The sequence below is a fragment of the Peromyscus maniculatus genome, chromosome 3 (genome assembly GCF_049852395.1).
Source record: "Peromyscus maniculatus bairdii isolate BWxNUB_F1_BW_parent chromosome 3, HU_Pman_BW_mat_3.1, whole genome shotgun sequence".
Taxonomy (NCBI): domain Eukaryota; kingdom Metazoa; phylum Chordata; class Mammalia; order Rodentia; family Cricetidae; genus Peromyscus; species Peromyscus maniculatus.
Genome location: NC_134854.1, coordinates 160,246,691 through 160,261,459, shown reverse-complemented (window position 1 = coordinate 160,261,459; position 14,769 = coordinate 160,246,691). Strand labels below are relative to the sequence as shown.

Genomic DNA, 14,769 nt, shown 5'->3' with positions numbered 1-14,769 from the left:
TGGTCTAGGAAATGTCCCTGAGTTTTTCATTCTGCCCAAAGAACCTGAAGAAGACCTGAATAGACACATCAGACTGCTGTGGAAGAATCCTTCTGCACAATGTGAATATGTATTACTCTCATTGGTCAATAAAAAGTTGACAGGTTGGTAGCCAAGTAGGAAGTTAGGCAGGACAGCCAAACTGAGAATGATGGGAAGAAGGAAGGTGGAGTCAGGAGTCACCAGCCAGCCAGAGAATGAGTGGGACATACAAAATGGAATAGAGTTAAAAGCCATTAGCCTTGGGGCAGCACATAGATGAATAGAAATGGGTTAAGTTGTAAGAGCTAGTTAGTAACAAGCCTGAGATGTTGGCCAAGCATTTATAAGTGATCTTAAGTCTCCATGTTGTGTTGGTTATTTGGGAGCAGACAGTTGGGACAGGAAATTTCTGCCTACATCAGACCTAAAATTATACAGATGTTCTACTAAAACCTTAGGATAAAATACACTAACGAGACTCTTGAGGATTAAGAAAGAGTAAATTTCGTGGTAAATTTTGCTGAGAAGAAAATAGAGACATCATTTTAACCCATATGGGAATGTGGCAAAAGTAAGACAAGAAGGAAAGTGACTTCTGGGAACCTGCATGAGTCTCCAAAGGCAGCAAGTAGAGCAGATTTTACACAAAAACATCCAAGGAACTCTTAATGGTGAATAGAGATACTGTTTTGAGGGAGGGGTTTCTATCTTTGCTGAGGTTAGAGGAGCTCAGATGTGAGGATAAGTGCCCGTGGAAGGGTGAGGACATCTTGATTAAATTATGACCTGGATTATGGAGTGACAGGTATCTGAGAAGCTGTAGAAGAGATGACCTTGAGCCTACAGACTCCTGGTTGATACTCGACATTCTAGAACCTCATCATACGGCTGCGCCTCTTGCTGCCTATGTCTTGCAATTTGTTTCATGTCTCTTGGGTTTTGCTTTACTAATCTAAATATGTAGTTAGGAATTTCACTACTCATAGGGTTTTATGACAATGAAAAGCACTTACAATAGGGCCTGACACATAAGAAGCACCATCTTAGGTGTTAGCTTATTGTTAAATGTCTTCCATATACTTAATTGCAGCCAGGCATTTCAATTGCACTTTCCCTCAAGTAGGGCTTGTTCCACATTCAGATATTCACAGGAATGGGAAAGTAGGAATATACCCCTTCCTCTGCTTTACTTGGGAGAAACTGATGTAACCAACCAAAATTTTGGTTGAGATGAAATTATGCAAGACAACATATAATTGCAATATATAGTACATAAAAAGAGCTTATCCTGTAGAATCATGAGAAGAAAGATTAGTGAGTGCTGAATAACAAGGTTTCAGGGGTGATATATTATTTGTCTGGAGTTTCATGTTTAAGTAGGATTGAAAGTATGGTTACACACCCCCTCTAAAAATTTATGATTTACATATGAGTCAAATAGACAAATACAGGATGAATGTTACATCATGAAAATTATCTATCCTGGAAAAATTTACATTGGGGTAATAGAAAGAGATCAATAAGTTTTGAAGGAGACACTCCGATGAGAAGGGTAGGAAGGAAGAGATAAGGAATGGTAAGATGAAGTGTTGTTAAATACGGGGATGATGTATTCTATTTTACGCAACTCCATGCTGCTTAATCCTAAAATGGAGAACGAGTCTAAACCTGCTTCTCTACGAAGTGGTAGAAGAAAATTCCATTAGGAAGAAGAGCATCTGCAGCTGTACAATTGCCCTGGCAGAGGTACAGCAGTGGTTCAGGAGGATAAACCCACTGCCAGGAGGTTGCTGGCTTGGATCTGCTTCCTGTACTTGGGCCGGTCCCTTTGAAATGGACAGAGGCAGTGAATTGGTTTTGGGAAGATCATTCATACACAAGATCAAAAGAGATGGGTAAAATGGGGCTCTGGCTAATGAAGTCTGTCCACAGTTTTTTCTGGCCAGGGTCTGATAGTGCTTTCTTTACTTTAGTATCTATATACCTATGTGGTAGGAAAGACTATTAGTCAATATTATCTATCTATCTATCTATCTATCTATCTATCTATCTATCTATCTATCTATCTATCTATCATCTATCTATCTATCTATCTATCTAATCTATGTGTATGCATACTTAATTAAGAGATTGTTTAGTTTAGTTATTGCTATTTTGAGACAGGGTCTTCCACTGTAGTCCAGGTGCATCTGGAACTAACTATGAAATCCAAGCTAACTTTGAATTCATGGCAGTCCTCCTGCCTCAGCCTCCTGAGCTGAGGATATTTTTTAAAGAATGAAAAAGCAAACAAACAAAAACTTCTACCAGTCTTTCCTAATGCATCTCTAATGGTAGATTAAAAAATAATAAATAGGTATCAGAAAAGGTCCCCCCTCTACCAAGTGTTACTTAGTAATATCATCTAGTTTCCAGAATTGACTCCTGGGAAGACTCCAGAACAGAAAGATGAGACCTAATCTGAGCCCCTCTTGCTTCTGTGGATGGTGGGGAAGACCCTTAACCCTCTGCATCTTGGTTTTCTCCTTTGAATTTTCATTGTCACTATCATCAGTATAAGGGCCCTCATGGTCTATCATCTTTGATTCTGTCATTTGTCTTAAATTCCACTGCTGGTCATGCTGCCTGTCTACTCAAGTTCAGGAGAAAGAGTTCCTGATGGGAGTGAATTTCTGCCCTCTTGAAGCCTCACTGCACCCTGGCAATGAGGACACACTCTTTATTGTACAATAGGGAAATGGAGGGGGGGATTCAAACCCTGGAGGGGTTTTAATTTAGCTGATGTTTCTTTCCAAAGCATATGCTCCAGTGAAAATAATGCAATCTGTGTTGAAAATATCAGTGATTAAGAGATTGAAGTAAGAGTCACTCTGAAGAGTCAAGGGAACAAAAGAGTTCCGTTTGCTTTCCATGAGATGTGCACAGGAATAACTGCAGTTGACATTTACTGAATACTTGAAATAGTCTGAGAATTATACTCTATGTTCAAAAAGAAAATCAATGTAGGGTGTTCCATTATAAAAACCACTGTCCTTTGCTCACAGCCTTGGCGTCTAACTGATGTTTTCTGCATTCTGGTGAGACTCTTACCTTAAAGTACATCAGTGTTTCCCAGATTTGCTTGATAAAAAATAGATTAAAGCTAGATGACAGTCACAGGTCTTTGACTAAATATCCCAATATTTGTATTTTCTTGCAGATGAAAGTAGAGGGCCCGTTTCTCTTCATAAATCTCTTTCTCTAAATTGTTTTTCTGGACAGAGTTCAAGTAGAATAACCAATTTATTTATGTCAGCCCTTGCTCTTTGCAACGACCTCTTATTGAGCAATCTGCTAGACAAAGAAGCTAGTTAGCAAACAATAGCATCTGTGGAGACACCAGCCAAGGCCTTCTGCTTGTAGACACGCACACTTCTCTGTTTCTGTTCTTTGAAAATGGGGGCACAGATGGGTCTAGAGATGTCAGCTTCATACCAATGACTAGTTTAACCTGAGATCACCTCAAATGTGGAACATATGTCAACACGCATGAACACACATACACATTTGCAGCTCATCTTACTTGGTAAAATGACTTGTGGCTTCCAGATCTGTGTCTTGTGGACGGAGATTGTTATATACGTATTTTAGGTCTTCAGTTCCACTTAGCTCAGGCAGTCCTGCATGCAGCATCTTGATATCAACAAAACCCCAAACCGAAAAGGAAAGAATAAATACAGACAAAATCAAGCTTACTTGGATCGCTCTGGTGATAGTCACACAGACATTTATGTTTGTTTTAATGTGCCTTTCATTTCATCTGCATGAATGGACATCATTTCATGCTTTTGAACCTCTCCTACTTAGTGGAGGGATATCTATCATCTATCTATCTATCTATCTATCTATCTATCTATCTATCTATCTATCTATCTATCTATCCACCTCTGTCTAATCTATCATCTATTTATACAAGCTGACATGTTCAGACTATAACAAACCAGATGAATCCAACTCTCTCTCCATCATGTGACTGACTAAAGATAACAAGTCCCAAGTCCACCCTTTATATGTCTCATCCCTTGGAGAGGAATTATTGAGTGTGGTAATACCAGAGAATATGGATGGCTCCATAGTGGGTTCTCTGACCCACTGCAGTGTATATCATAGGTTTTTTCTGGAGTTCATGGGTGATACATGTAGCTGGGGTGGCGGGGAAGGAAGAGGACAGCTATAACAGGTAGGAATGAACAGATACAACCAATGGGTGTATGAGTCATTTGTTCTAAGGACAGGACTTTTGTTTCTATTCTGATATTAAGCCCAGCTCTATTTTGATAGCTTCACTTAGGGAATCTGTGCTCTTCCCTTACCATATAGGGAATCTAGAAAGATTTCCACTGAGAAATATCTGCTATAATAATGGGAGTGATAAACATCTGAAACTGGGTGAATGGTCCCTGTGTTCTTTGAGAGTCTTCCATAATAGTTTATATTGATTTTTTTTTAATGGGAGAAAAGCTGACGAAATACAGGCTTTTATGCTAGTGAACTCAGCCAGCAACACACTCGGGTCTCCTACAGATGTTCCTTTTAAGCAAGATGGGAATTACATAGATTACTTTTTGCTTGCTTTCCCCATGAGGAAACAAAAGCACTGCAGATATCTGGCAACAAGATGCTTTCTGCTGAGGATGGGTCATTAACTCCACATTGAACCCACTGAACGCCTGTGCCTTGTGATCTTGGGTATTGATCGTTTGCAGAACCCAGTCTTGATGACCTGTGCCAAGTATTTCTCAACTTGTAACTGGGTCATGGTGTAGTGCACTGAACTGTGTTTAAAGATGTCAACTTGAGAGTCAGAATGGAAAAAAAAGCCATATTAAATGTGTATGTAGAAAGCAAGTTTTCACAAATTTAAACTTGGTTTTAATTTTAAGAGAAGCTTTAGCTGGAGAGTGTGTGGTCCTGAAATAGCCACTGAAGACTTTATCAAGAGTCCCACAGTATCCACATTGGAGTAAAGCAGGGGAACTGGGAGGTAGATGACCAGAAACTGAGGCAACCACACATCACAATTTTGCAAGCATTTGTCTGTGGGATTAAGTGGTCTGCATTGCTTCCGATTCTTATTTCTGTTTCTGTAAGAGTCTAAATCTGAGATTATCACTTAGTGTGTATGAATGACCTCCATTGATAATTTTTTACCCTTATCCTAAAAGTCAAACAGCTGTTTTTGCTATTTGTGTAAGAAATTATTTCAAAACAGGGTTAAATCACTATATGTCAAATTTAAAAATGTAGTGTGTGTGTGTTTGTGTGACACATTTGTGGGTGGGTGCCCATGGAGGCCAGAAAAGGGCATTACATTCCCTAGAACTGGATTTCAGGTCATTGTAACTTGCTGCTGGATGTAAGTTGGTAGTGGCAACTGAACTCGGGTCCTTTGCAAGCACTCTAACCACTAAACACTCTCCCCAGCCCCTTTCCTTTCCTTAAATTAAATATAGTACAACATTTTTGATGTTGTTTTTGGAGACAAGACAGCCTTGAAACTACAATTTTCCTGCCTCAGCCTCCTGACTGTAAGAACTACAGGCACAAGCCACCATGCCTGGCCTAACATTTACATTTTTTTAATGATTAATTACCATGATGAATATTTTTAAAGAAATGCAAAAAGCTTAATAAACAAAAAAAAATTCTGACCAAGATGTTCCTATTCATTGAGATGATCTGCTATCATATTAACCTATCATGCTTAATTGTCACCCAGCATAATTTAATGCCACTGGAGAAATAGCTCCATGAAACTTGACTTGTGGGGTTTTGTTCTGGACACCTGCATCTGGTTAAGGCATTCATTAGAGCTGAACTATTCTTTTTCTATAGTTTCTATAGTGTGATTATCACTTACAAAAGCTGGGAACCTCAGTTACTTATATACACAAATCATCACTATTCAACTGAAAAATTTAAGAATCTGGGTCTTATATGTTAACCTATCATTTACAGTTCCTGGCACACAATAGGCCCTTGAGAGCTCATGGATTCATGATTAAGATATTGACAGAGTCCAACTAGACCTTCCTGAGTTTAAAAGGACATTAGAGTTGATAGTGCCTGGATAGTTATTATATAAATAAAGTCAAATTTGTGGATTTAGTGCTCATAGAGTTTCCTCTGTATTATGGAATCAGCTTATTATAAACTGTAAGACATCCTATAAAAGCAATAGAGTCTAACACAATTGGGAGCTAGGACACAGACTGACAAATAAGAATTGCTGGCTATAGTTGGAAACTTAACTTGGAGATCCTGAGGCCTGGGGATGTAACTAAGTGGGAGAGCTCTAGGTTCAATTCCCAATGCAGGAAAAACAAACAAAACAAAACAAAAGGACACATTAAAATATCTGAATTGTGGAGAAGAAACTAGTGAGATTGAGAAACTGAATCTTCAGCTTTAAGCAATACTAATACAAATTTAAATTCAACACAAGCATGTATGATCCTGTATTGGTCAGTACCCTTTCAATTGATTGATTGAATGAATTTTGAGTCAGGGTTTCATGTAGTTCAAGCTATCCTCAAACTTGCTTTGTGACCAAAGATGACCTTGAACTTCTGGTCCTCCTGTCTCTTCCTCTCAGGTTCTGGGTTCTGGGATTACATGTGTGTACTGGCACACCCAATTGTCTGCAGTACTAGGTAGGCACTTTACCAATTGAAATATATCCCTAGCCTGACAGTACTTAAATTAAATTAACAATGATCTCATATTATCATATTAATTAACTGTACTCTACTATATGGCAGATACTATTGTAAGTCCTTTATGTTAATTATCAGCTAGAGTTATGAAAATTAATCTATTAATACCTTAGTATAATGCCTGGTCCATATGATACATTCATTACTAGGTCATTTATCCATCAATTCCGTAAGATAACAGCTATTATCCTCATTTAATAAGGTAACAGTATTTAGGGTTAAGTATAAGTACACCCAAAGAATGTTATCATTAAAGTACCAAGCTGGCATTCAAAATCAGAGAGACCCAATCAGCAAGTTTGTCTTCTTACTAACTATTAGCAGAATTGAAAATTCTAAGTCAGTTGTGTTTGATAGATTCCAAATCACACATTGATGGATGAGTGGTATGCTACTCTTCTACAGGCGGATTACCATGGAGGTATGCACTCAAAGAAATCACCACATCATTCTCCAAAAGACATTTCTATTGGGTTCTTCTTCCCTTATACTATGTGACTATTCTTCATCTCTTTGCAGTGGACACTGGAATGAAACACAGAGTCCTCCATGATCCAGAGAAATAGGACCACAGCTCAGTAGACCCAATATATGCCACTAAATGCATCAGTCTGCAGTCCCATCACTAATTAATCAGTCACACTTTTAGACTCATTTTGCCTTGAATTAAATTTGCGTGTATGTGTCTGTATGTGGTTATGGGCCTAGTTGCATGCAGGAGAGTGCATCAGGTCCCTGGAGCTGGAGCTACAGGCAGTTGTGAGCCACCTCATGAGTGTGCTGGGAACTGAACTCAGGTCTTATGCAAGAGAAGTTTGTGTTTTTAAATCACTGGGACATCTTTCCAACCCCAGAGTTTGTAGTCTTGATCCTACATTTCTTAATCTGAATAGTGGTCATGTGCTCAGAGGCAGATAGATATTGAGACAAGGAAGCCAGGATGAATCTACCTCATCTACATCATGAGGTTGACATCGTATGCAAATCAAATAATTTTGAGGTAGTTTTCAAAAAGGGACAATGCAACCAAAGATGTTATTTTAAAAATGACTTTCCTTGAACCTTAGTCAGCCCTACATAGGAATCCCCCCTGAATGCACCACCAGTGCCATGATGGTAACGTCAGATGGGACAACTATAAATTAACATTGAATTGTCAAGAAACATGTTCTGCTGCTCATTCCATTCTGTTTTAAAAGCTCTTTGGGGAAACTCCAACCCATTAGGACAAATAGATCACTGGAGGAGACACAAATGAAGCTCAGGACTGTTATTATTTCTCCAAGGGACTTACCATTTCTAGAAGGCTCAGGATCAGCTGGCTGTGTTTCCTGATAATGTTATAAGCTCTGCAGCAAAGCTCCACAAAGTCTTGAAAATGCTGTGTATTTTTTCCACCTTCGGTAATAAAGTACTCCATCTCTGAAGTAAAAATGAAAGGGGCTCGGTCCCTATAAATAAAAACAGTAGCAGTCATGAGGAGAAGGCGTGGTTTTTAGGGCTATCGTAGGTAGTTACCACAATGTATTTCCTGTCGATTTTAGTCCAGTGTGGGTCATTGTGGATCAGTGAAAAAAACTTAGTAATTGAGGGCTTTGAATAACTTGGCTGCAGTAGAGAAGAAAGCATAAAGATTGCTACGACATCCATCTATATTGTCTCAAATTAATTCCCAATTACACTTGGATAGAATGTATCTACTGAGAGACGATAGGCTCTATAAACAGCACAAGTTAGAGCTGCGCAAAGTCGTTACTGAAAGTATATTTACTGATGCATTTTGAGATGATAGAACTTGAGTTCAACATTACAGTGCCTTAAAAAACCATTTTCTTCCCTTGGAAGGCAGACTCCTTAGGATGAGAGTTTGGATAAAGTTTAAGATATTATAATAACAAATTCTTCCAGAAGATAATTTATGAAACAACAACAACAACAGATGTAATCAATTCACTGTCATATGCTTAGCGAACAGGGTGTTTTCTAAAAGATAGCCATAATTCATTTCATACATGACTCAGTAAAAACACTGAGCACACAAAGACATTGCAGACCGTGTTTTCACACAAGTCATACTGCCCCCTGTAGTCCAAGGGATGGAAAAACAGGTCAAATTTCCCAAATTGTTATTAGTGTCTCTAGGAGAAGCAGGTGGGGGAGGACAAGAGGTGTCTTTAGCTGATGAGGTCTCAGCAGTTAAATCAATGAGGGGGATTTTACACCAATGTGTCTTACAGTCTTCAATAGCATCTAGATAGGGACACAAATGTAGGTAAACTAGAACAAAATATGTTTTAAATGTGACAGTCTGGGTTCAAATAGGATTGCACCAAGTTACAACTGAGGGAATTGAGAGGTAGTTCACGGTCACTTTAGAATAGAATAGTGTCCTATGCTGATACAGGCTTTGCTGTTTTAATAAAAAGGCAGTTGAGCTGGAAATCCCACCAATATGACTCAACTAGACCTTTCCAAAGTATGAGAACTCAAATGAAGAAGTTATGTGAGCACGTCTCAGACAGGGGACTCTGATTGGAGACAAAGCATTTTTTGAAATAGCATTTGGTTGTGGTTGTTCTGATGTGTGACTTTAAATCTGGGCACTGTGGTTCACACAGTGCTCCAGAGGCTAAGGCAGACTGTGAGTTTGAGGCCAGCCTAGACTACATGTTTAGTTCCAGGCTAGCCTGGTCTCAGAAGTGAGATCCTGTCTCAGTATAAAATAATAAAGTTGGTATTTTTCGTACTACCCTGACTTCAAGAGAAGTCAGAGTACCGAAAACTTTCACTCGGCTTGCTTAGGCTTGCTTTGCCTTTCTTTGTCCCAAAATGTATTCAATAAAGTGTATTGAGCCCCAGCACTGAGCAGAACCTCTCAAGTGCCAACTGTAACGTCTCAAACTGTGATCACTAAATTTTGCTCCTGGGCTTTCCCACTCATCCTATGAGGTAATTTTTGGGTCCACATTTCAGCAAAGCTGGGAGAAGAGATGTTAGAAACACAAGATAAAAGCACAGGTTCTAATCTTGAACTTGCTGTGACTTCATTTTTTTGAGTTTAAATTGGGTACCAAACACTCAGCTGTTAGACTTCTTGAGGGGCCCAACATGGGAAACATTTATGTGCCTGGCTGTGGTGGTATTGTTTTCCCCAAAATATTGTGTACCTTAATAAACTTATCTGGGGTCAGAGAACAGAAAAGCCACTAGGTAGGCGGTGATAGCACACACCTTTAATCCTGGCATTCCAGAGATAGAAATCCCTCTGGATCTCTGTGAGTTCAAGGCCACATTGGAAATAGCCAAGCATGGTGACACACACCTTTAATCCCAGAAAGCCAGCCTTTAATCCCAGGGAGTGGTGGTACAAAACAGAAAGATATATAAGGCGTGAGGACCAGAAACTAGAGGCATTTGGCTGGTTAAGCATGTGGCTGATTAAGCATTCAGGCTTTTAAGCAGCAGTTCAGCTGAGAGCTATTGGGATGAGGACACAGAAGCTTCCAGTCTGAGGAAACAGGACCAGCTGAGGAATTGGCAAGGTGAGATAGCTGTGGCTTGTTCAGTCTCTCTGATCTACCAGCATGGACCCCAATAACTTGTCTCGGGTTTGATTTTATTAATAAGAACTTTTAAGATTCCTGCTACACCTGGCTCATGGAGAGTACCGTGCACTCAGGGAATGCCACAGCTGGAAGAGGATCCATGCACAGAGCCCAGGCTGCAGGCCCCATGATCCAGTTCTCAAGTTTGGGTTTTGTACATCACTAGTTCTTGTTCTTGGATCTCATTCTTCACCAAATGGGTGGGGACACTTGATTATTGGTATTGCTGAGAGGATCACACAGCTTAAATGGCAGAAAGCACTTACTGCCACATGGAAAGCTCTCAGTACACTTTAGATATCAGTCTTGTATGTTATTGTAAGTCTTCAAACAGCCAAGAGTGTTTGCAGAGCTGAACTAGTCACAGCTAAGCCTCCCTCTATCTTTTCACTAAAAACATGCCATCAGCTCCCACTTTTTACTTTAAGATTGAATTTAATCCTGGTTTATCACTATAAACTGCTTGGCTACATGGGTCCTTAGGCTTACCTTTCCTTTTGTTGTACGTTTGAAGGATCGGTACCCTTGTAGTTTCTACTCTCAGTAAGTGTAGTGGTTTGAAGACTAAATGTGCTCCATAGGCTCATGCTTTAAATGCATGTTCCCCAGTTGGTGGTGTTTTTGGGGGGATGTTATGGAATCTTTAGGAAGTGGAGCCCTGCTGGAGGGAATACAACTCTGAGGGTGGACTTTGCGATCCCCACCCCACTTTTTATTCTCTCTCTGCTGTGTATTGATATATGAAAATATGACCAGCCAGCTTCCTGCTCTGGCAGCATGCCACACCCGCCCCACTATAAGGGATTCTGTCCCACTGGAACGATAAGCCAATGCAAACCTTTCTATTCTTTAAGCTGCTTTTGTCCCTGGCATTTTATCGCAGCAACAGAAAAGTGCCTTATGCACCAGTGTTTCAGCAGAGTTTTAGGAATATTATCTTAGTTAGGCTTTACTATTGTTGTGAGGAGACACCATGACCATGGCAATTTTATTTTTTTATTTTTTGGTTTTTTTTTTAATTTTTTTTTTTTGAGTCAGGGTTTCTCTGTGTAGCTTTGGAGCCCATCCTGGAACTCGCTTTGTAGACCAGGCTGGTCTTGAACTCACAGAGATCCACCTGCCTCTGCCTCACGAGTGCTGGGATTAAAGGTGTGCGCCACCACTACCTGACCCATGGCAACTCTTCTAAAGAAAACATTTAATTGAGGGAGCTCACTTACAGTTCAGAGGTTCAGTCCATCATGGTGGGGAGCATGGCAGCATGCAGGCAGGTATGGTGATGGAGAAATAGATGAGTGTCCTGTATCTTGTAGGCAACAGGAAGTTGACTGAGACACTGGGCAGTATCCTGAGTGTATTAAACCTCAAAGCCTGCCTCCACAGTGACACACTTCCTCCAACAAGCCCAGACCCACTCCAACAAATCCACACCTCCTAATAATGCAGCTCCTTATGAGATTATGGGATTATGGGTGCCAGTTACATTCAAACTACCATAACTATCCTAGACTTCTAAAATCAGAAATCAATCTACATTTTTTTCTTTTCTATCTTATACTATGTTTACTGTAAATTAAGCTTTGGAAGTAGTTTTTGAAAAGTCTAAAATCCTACAAATTCCTGAACATTTCTAATGTGGCAGATACACTTTTCTCTTTTCAGCTGATAAGACTACAACTGGCCAAACTGATTTCTCTTAGAAACTTGTTGTGGTTCTGTCTCCATGAAATGACAACTGCTTCTTCCCTGGTCCTGCCATGGTAAATCAGGTGCAGAAAACCCACACAGAAGCTCAAGTACCTGAGAGAAACATCCAAATGGGAGAAAAATGTAAACTAACAGTAATATTGAAGAGACAGATTTCACTGTGTAAATATCACAGTCAAAATGTTTAGGGAGCCCAACAAAATAAAAGCTTCCCTTTATATATATATTTTGCTCACTTTCAATAAACTTTATAAAAATAAGAATTGTACTAGAACTCTTCTGTAAATGAAAGGAAGCATTAGATACAGCAAGGGATCCATCTGGTGCCTGTACATTGCACAAGCTTCAGCTCCACTGTGCTTTGTGAACTGACTCAAAAGTGAACCTAATTCTAGATCGTAGACTTAGGGGCTTGAGGCCTCACTGAAGTTTTGTGTTATTAGAAATCCAGGACATAAATTGTTTTCCAGATTTGTCGCTTCACTGGTGCTTGTCAGAGCTGAATCTGCTTTTGTTTCTCTCCTCTGACCCTTTCGACTGTTTTCATTTCCTATACCTCTTTTTCTTCCCTCCATCGGTCTTTCTGTCTGTCTGTCTCTCTGCGTTCTCACCTTCCCTCTCTCCTTCCCGCTTACTGTCCTTTTTCTGATGCTGACTCAGTGATAAAGATTAAGATGTTTTCCTTGTGATAAATCTTCCATGGCTGGCAAGATGGCTCAGTGGGTAGAGACACTTCTCAGCAAGCCTGGAGAGCCGCCTTAGATCCCTGAGAACCACATGATGGAAGGAGAGACCCCACTTCCCCAACTTGTCCTCTGACTTCTACTTGTGTACCCAGGCACACACATACTTACACACATTCATACAACATAAACACAATATGTCAAAGTTTTTAAAAGAAATCTTCCTCAATATAATCTATTCCTTGCTGAAAGTCTCGATTTTTTTTCAAGGCCCCAAGTGAAATGTATGCTTTTCAGCACAGAGGGAAGTATTCCTCCTTCCTTTATATGGCCTTCACATCTGAAACAATATGCTTATAGTCTTCTGGTACATACAGAAAATAAACGAAGCTCACATAGTGAATAGCTGGTGATAATTTAACATTTTATGTGGGAAGACCACACAGTAAGCTTGTTACGATTCTGTCATTCTGTTTCCAAAATTAACTTTTGCATAAACGTATGACTAGCCTTTCTCCAAAACTACCATTGTGTAAAAATGCTGAGAGTATTTTCTAGATTTCCAGCAGATGTAAGGAGTGGCTTGGTGATTTGAAAATGCTGATATCCTTGGAAATGTAAGGATACATTATAAGCACATAGTAACTATTAAGGAGATAAATTTGTTCAATATAAGGAACAATATGCCATTCATATTTGACATTTGCTGTTACTTTTATGTCAGCTCTCCGTGTAGCCTTACAGTGGACATAATTCTGTGCAAGGTCATTAGTACACTGAGATCATTGTCCTAAGGATTTACCAGTGATGTCTCCATTAAGGACTCAGACATTTAGGATCTGTTGCTACTCAATAGGTGACTTGAACCTAGAGGGGTGGCTCTCAAATGTCATAGCACTACAGTTAACCACCAGTAGGCATTACTTAGAATCTGTAATAGAATGTGCAAGGCCTCTAGGTGAGAGTAAAGTACATTTAAAATCACTGTGTTAGAGTCTGGAGATATAGCTCAGTTGATAGTTGCCTGTCATACACAAATTCTTGAATTCCACTCCCAGTACTGCATAAACATGGGTGTGGGGGGGCATGCTTGTGATCCCAGAATTAGAGAGGTGGAGTTGGGAGGATAAGGAATCTAAGGGTTATCTTGGCTACATAGTAAGTTTGCAGCCAGCCTGGTAAACATGAGACCCTGCCTTATTCCCTCCCTACAAAAATAAAAATGGTACATAGGCAATTTAAACGTATCAAGTAACAATAATAACGTTATGAAAATATTGTTCTATCTGCAATATGAAGAGATAAGAAGGGTATAATTTGGAAAGATCAGATGAGCTTTGTTTTTGTAAAAAGTTTTAATCTCACATGATAATAGCTTATGTTAGGATTAGGTTTGTGGGCATACAGATCCAGAGAAGTGGAAAGACTTAAAACATGTTCCAAAATAATAAATGAGAAGATGTGATAGCGTAGAAAAGGAGGAAACAGTGATGTCAAGTAGGTTCTCCTCCATGTGTAGCAGCAAGACTGAAGAGCATCATTCAGAGTGACTGACATTTGTATCCATGTTACACTGGAGTGCCTTGGAAACTTACATCAACGCAGATGACCAAGGTCAGAACATATGTTTCAGGACCTTAGACAAAAGATCTAAGCTGGAGGTAAATTTCTAAGAGTCATACTACTGTCTTTCTTTATGCTACCCAATGCTCTCATTAAAGTCCCTGAAAAAGACAGACATACCATTCAGTGATGTCAGCACTCAAGAAAAAAAATGGGATTTTAAGTTTCTTAAGTGTCTCTTGCCTCACAAATTTCAGATATGAACTCAAAGAAGTTAGTGATATGAAAATATCAACAGATTCAGATAACAGAAAACAAACAAAAACAAAAATCAGGAAAACCCGTTTTCTCTAAATAAAGAACCAAAAAGGAAAGCCTAATAAAATACAATGTTTTAAAAGTAAATCAATTTCCTCAGCCAAATATTTTTAGAAG

General features: G+C 39.4%; 1 protein-coding gene across 6 annotated transcripts in view; it reads right to left on the bottom strand.

Moving 5' to 3' along the window:
• Pik3c2g (phosphatidylinositol-4-phosphate 3-kinase catalytic subunit type 2 gamma) overlaps positions 1 to 14,769 on the bottom strand; it is a 352,621-nt gene that overhangs the window by 82,616 nt on the left and 255,236 nt on the right. For all 6 annotated transcript variants that reach the window (XM_006976490.4, XM_015995399.3, XM_076568126.1 and 3 more), the window contains 2 exons: positions 8,071 to 8,227; positions 3,584 to 3,693 (listed from right to left, as the gene is read on the bottom strand). In XM_006976490.4, the coding sequence (XP_006976552.1) occupies positions 3,584 to 3,693; positions 8,071 to 8,227 (267 nt within the window). The remainder of the gene's footprint in view (positions 1 to 3,583; positions 3,694 to 8,070; positions 8,228 to 14,769) is intronic.